This window comes from Lepidothrix coronata, unplaced genomic scaffold, assembly GCF_001604755.1.
Source record: "Lepidothrix coronata isolate B3197 unplaced genomic scaffold, Lepidothrix_coronata-1.0 Scaffold187, whole genome shotgun sequence".
NCBI classification, from domain to species: Eukaryota; Metazoa; Chordata; class Aves; order Passeriformes; family Pipridae; genus Lepidothrix; species Lepidothrix coronata.
The window spans coordinates 645,598-650,430 of record NW_016690367.1 but is presented as its reverse complement, the minus strand read 5'-3'; the positions used below and the strand labels follow the sequence as shown (position 1 = coordinate 650,430).

The 4,833-nt window shown below is 57.5% G+C and overlaps 1 protein-coding gene across 1 annotated transcript in view; it reads left to right on the top strand.

The window, feature by feature from the left end:
* Positions 1-215: 215 nt before the first annotated feature.
* SLC9A1 (solute carrier family 9 member A1) overlaps positions 216-4,833 on the top strand; it is a 29,888-nt gene continuing 25,270 nt past the window's right edge. Inside the window, exon 1 of the mRNA XM_017831139.1 lies at positions 216-552. Within this exon, the coding sequence (XP_017686628.1) occupies positions 216-552 (337 nt within the window). The remainder of the gene's footprint in view (positions 553-4,833) is intronic.

The window sequence follows — 4,833 nt, the reverse complement described above, 5'->3', positions numbered from 1 at the left end:
CCCTCCCTCCCTCCCTCCCTCCGCCGCCGGCGCCGCCCCCGCCGCCTCCCGCCCGCCCCTCCCGCCCCGCTCGCTGGGCCGAGCCCCGGCGCCGCGGCCGCCCCGAGCTGCGCTCCGGTACCGGCGGGGCGGCCCCAGCCCCGGGCGGCCCCAGCCCCGAGCCGCCGCCGCGGCCGCCCCCCCAGAGCCCCTCAGAGCCCCCCGAGCCCGCCGCCATGGGCGCCGCGGCCCTGCGCGCCCTGCCCTGGGCGCTGCTGCTGCTGGGGCCGCTGCTGCCCAGGCAGGGCTTGCAGGCCAACCCCATGGTGACCTCCGAGCCCTCGCCGGGCCAGCCCGCCCCGCTGCCCGCCGGAGAGATCGGGGGCTTCACCCCCGCGCCCCCCGCGGCCCCCGAGGTGATCCACCCCCTCAAGGAGCAGCCGGCCAACGGCTCGGGAGAGGGGCACCACAAGCCCCGCAAAGCCTTCCCCGTGCTGGGCATCGACTACACGCACGTCCGCATCCCCTTCGAGATCTCCCTGTGGATCCTCCTGGCCTGCCTCATGAAGCTGGGTAGGTGGGCGGCGGCGTGGGGGGGGGTCACGGGGAAGGCGGCTGGGGAGGGGCCCCCGGTGTCATGGAGCAGGGCCTCGAGTGTCTGAAGGAGGGACCCCTCCCTGAGCATCACAGAGTGGGACCCCCAGCCAAATGGAACAGTCACGCCCCAGGTATCCCAAGGAGGGACCCCCTGAGCATCCCAGGGTGGGACCCCCCAGCCAAAAGGGACAGACATCCCCAAGCATCCCAAGGAGTGACCCCCTGAGCATCCCAAGGAGTGACCCCCTGAGCATCCCAAGGAGTGACCCCCTGAGCATCCCAAGGAGAAAGACCCCCTGAGCATCCCAAGGAGAAAGACCCCCTGAGCATCCCAGGGATGGCCCCTCAAGCATTCCAGGGTAGGACCTCCCAGCTGAACAGAATAGACATTCCTGAGCATCCTAAGGAGTGACCCCTGTGAGCATCCCAAGGAGAGACCCTCCTGAGCATCTCAGGATGTGACTACCGCAAACATCCCAGGGTAAATTCTCCTAAACGTCCTGTACACCCCCTCCAGGCCTGCTGGGCTGGGGTGGGCACCCCTCTGCCCACGACCTTGGGTCTCTGTCCCGGGCCTGGCAGGCAGCAGCACCTCAGCCCCTCTGCTCCCACAGACTCGCTCATCTCCCTGCCCGGGAGCGGGGCTGAAGATGCTCCGTGACCCCCGACCATCCCCTGCTTGGACCAGGTTTGCTTTGACACTCAGGGCAGAAGCGTCCGGGTTGTTCTCTTCCTCTCTCAGCCACAGACGCCTTTTGTAACCTTGGAGAAGTCACTTAAAAAATCTCCCGGTGCTTCAGCCTCCCCTTCCTCCCCCTCTGCAGCGAACCGGGGTGGGCAGCTGCCTCTGCTGCAAAGCGTCCGGAGGATTCCCGCATTAAGGATAACGGGCAGCAGGGCTGGAAAAGTCACCTGCTCTTGGGAAAGCATCAGCCTGCCGGGGCGGGGGTGTTGTTGACAAAGTGTTTTCCAAACTTTCTGGAGCTGGATCCGTGCCAACCGAATTACCCCAAACCAGCGATGTGATGTAACTGCTCCGCACTCCTGGCGGTGCAGGGGTTGAGCTGGCCCCGGTCCTGTCCGTGCTGATAAAGCCAAGAGGGCAGGCGAAATGTTTGCCTGGAGCTGGTGAGGAGGGTGATTTGGTTTGTTTTTGTTGTTTTTTTTTGTTTTTTTTTTAAATTTTGCTCCTCGATTACCATTAGTGGTTTAATAACACTCAGGGCAGCTCTTGTGTACGGAGCACTTCAGTTTGCTGAGGGAAATCTCGCTTTGGGAGCTTTTTTAAGCTGATGCCTGTTGTAAACTGTGCGCTGTCCTGGTCTGGAGGGGTCCAAGAGACCCCCAGGAGGTCAGATCCGTATTCCTAAAAATATCCCATCCCCTTCCCAGCTTGGTGTGAGTGTGAGTAGGCAGGTAAATCCTCGTTTTCACAACCCCTCCTGGGTGTTTTATTTTCGTGTAGGCGCAGGAGTGCAAACACTTCAGACCCGGAGGCTTGTCTGGGAGACAGGCAGTCGGGGCAGGGGGTTGGATCCATGGAGGTTTATCCCTTCCTGGCTTTGCCCAGAATGATTCTCAGGCACGTTCAGCTGGAAGGTGCCTCTCCATGGGGGGATCGCAGCCGTGAAACCTCTTTCCCAGGGCTCTCCCAGCGCGTGTTAAGCGAGCTGTGCGGGGCTGTTGCACTGCGCTTTCAGTCCTCCTGCCTCGGAGAGCAAAGAGTGATGAAATCAGGAGTATCTGTGTGCGGAAGCTGGTGGAGAAAGGAGGGGCTAATGGCCTGCGGCCCTGCCTGCTCGGGGTGTGCGTTGGGAAACCGCCGCTGGAAAACACCAGAATGGGCATCGGGAAGCGGCTCCCGGGGGGGCGTCCGTGGTGGGGGACACGGGGACATCCTCCCACGGGCACCCTCCGTCATCATCGGCCCCGGGGGAAGCTGTTCCTGCCGTCCTTGCCTGGAGTTGGGGCTGGTTTGTGCTGCAGGAAAAGTTATTTCTGTCGGCGAGTTCTTAGGTGTTACGAATATTATGCAACTGTGCGTGTTTAAGGGGTGTATTTTAGGAGGGGCTGAAGGTCTGGCAGGGGTCCTTGGGGATGGAAGGTGCTCTGCAGAGCTCCAGGGATGCCAGTTATGCCAAAATCCACACCTTAGCTTACCTTAACCTCTGATAGGGGCTGTGGCAGCAGTGCAATCCTGGGACGTCCTTTTGCTTGGCCTCCTCTCCGTGGTTTTGGTGGGGATAGCGTTGCTCGTTCATGTTGTCTTGGCGTGTGGTTCCCAAGTTGCTGGTACAGCTCCCTCAACTCGTGAGCTGCTGCTCCATGTCCAAATCCCAGCCTTGTCTGTCCCGCCTTGGATCACAGGATGTTGTTCAGGAGCAGCAAAACAGGCTTTTTTCCACACAGGAATAGCTCTTACACAACCTGCACTGCTGTGTAGTACAAACTGGGATGGCAAGATGAGCCACACACATCTCCAGGCTCCCCTAAACAGGACAGGGTTTGGAGCATCCAGTTTCCATGTAGAGGAAGGAGGAGGGGGGAGATAAGCAGAACAGGAATTTGCAGTGCTTCCTCCTTCCCCCCATCCTGCCAGTGTGAGTTTATTGGTGCATCAGGGTGACCCTGCAAAATTCTGAGGTGCCAGGGACAAACATCTTTGTTCTGAGAAGGGGAATTCCTTCTTAGGAATGCAGTGTGGGCTGTGAGTGACAGCTGGGCACCTCCTGACTTCCCTTCTCCAGCTCTTGGGGCCTCTGTGCTGCGTTGGAACTGGTGATTGAGCCATGTGTTGCTACAAAATTGAGAGTCTTCAGTGCTCTGAATGGCTTTGGGGTGTTATCCCCTGGTATAGTGCAGGGTGACCATGTTGAGGAGCTCAGAAGTGCTTACAGGGCTCTTCCCTGGGCCAGGAGATGCAACCTGACCCTTGTCCTGTTGCTCAGTTCCCCCTCGTTCCTCTTGACACTTTAGACGCATATTAAGGCTTAAATGCATCCAGGTGTTGTCCCTTCCAGGTGATTTATCCTCTCTCCAGCAACCCAAACTTTAGGTTTGTTTGAGGAATCCAAAGTGTGAGTTTGAGCCCTTCCCCTCTTCATGTCATTTTTGTAAAGTGCCTCAGAGGGTGTTGGTTCCTGGAGGATTCCCCACCGGACAGGGGACGGAGGGACTTGTCACCCCAGCATGTCCTGCAGCCATGGGCTGTTCCTGCTTTGTTAATCCCAGTGGAGAAGGGGAAGGCTGGTGCTGGCTGCTTTACTTAACAATCACGTGGTATTTTAAGACTGTGTAGGAGAAGAGGGGGTGAGGTGCAGCTACAACCATGTGCAGACCACATCTGGTGGTGACTTGACTTTGCCAGGAGAAACCTTTGTGGCTGAGGCTTGTTGTCTCAACCTGTTGCATTGCTGCAGGTCAGACCTCCATAAAACATCCGAAGCAGAAGCCCTCTGTGCCCTGTATCCAAGGTTTTGCAAGCATATTTTACGGGTTCCTTCACCCCATGCCCAAGGAGTGGCTGGGAAGGGCTGGGGGGTTCTTAGCACGAGGACCTGGTTTCCTGACTGAGGATTGACCTTTCAGCTCACATGGCTCCTGGAGACATTCAGGGGAATTCAAGTTTGACTGTAAATACTTTTCTGTTTCAGGGGAAAGGGAAGGAGTGAGTCAGGAGTGTAAATAACAGATTGTGGGCAGCAGTCCCTTTGCTGGATGTGCTGGGGCCCAGTGGGCAGAGCTTTGTCGTAGGCCACCAGCTCTTACCCACTTTGGAGAAGAGTTGGGGCTACTGTGTCTCCAAAGCACATCTCAGGCCCTTCCTTCTAAAGCCAGAAAGCACAGCAGTCATATTCCATTAGGAGCTGCCTTCCATCCAGTCCTGTTTTCTGTCTGCAGAGCCGTCTGTCTGCACCAAATGACTTCCCAGCCTCCTTTGAGCATCAAAGGGTGTGATGGGCTGAGCTTGGCTGGAAAGTCACCTAGAATTTACATCTTGAGACCAAAGTTTGAAAGTTGGGTGGTGCCTCTATTTCTTTTCTCTGGGAGTCCATCTTTCTGACTGCAAGATGGAGAGAAACTTCAGTCTGGGGCCTTTAGTGACAGGACGAGGGGCAGTGGTTTTAAACTAGAAAAGGGAAGGTTTAGATTAAATATAAGAAAGAAATAATTTACTTTGAGGGTGGTGAGGCCCTGGCACAGGTTGCCCAGAGAAGCTGTGGCTGCCCCATCCCTGGAGGTGTCCAACCTGGACTA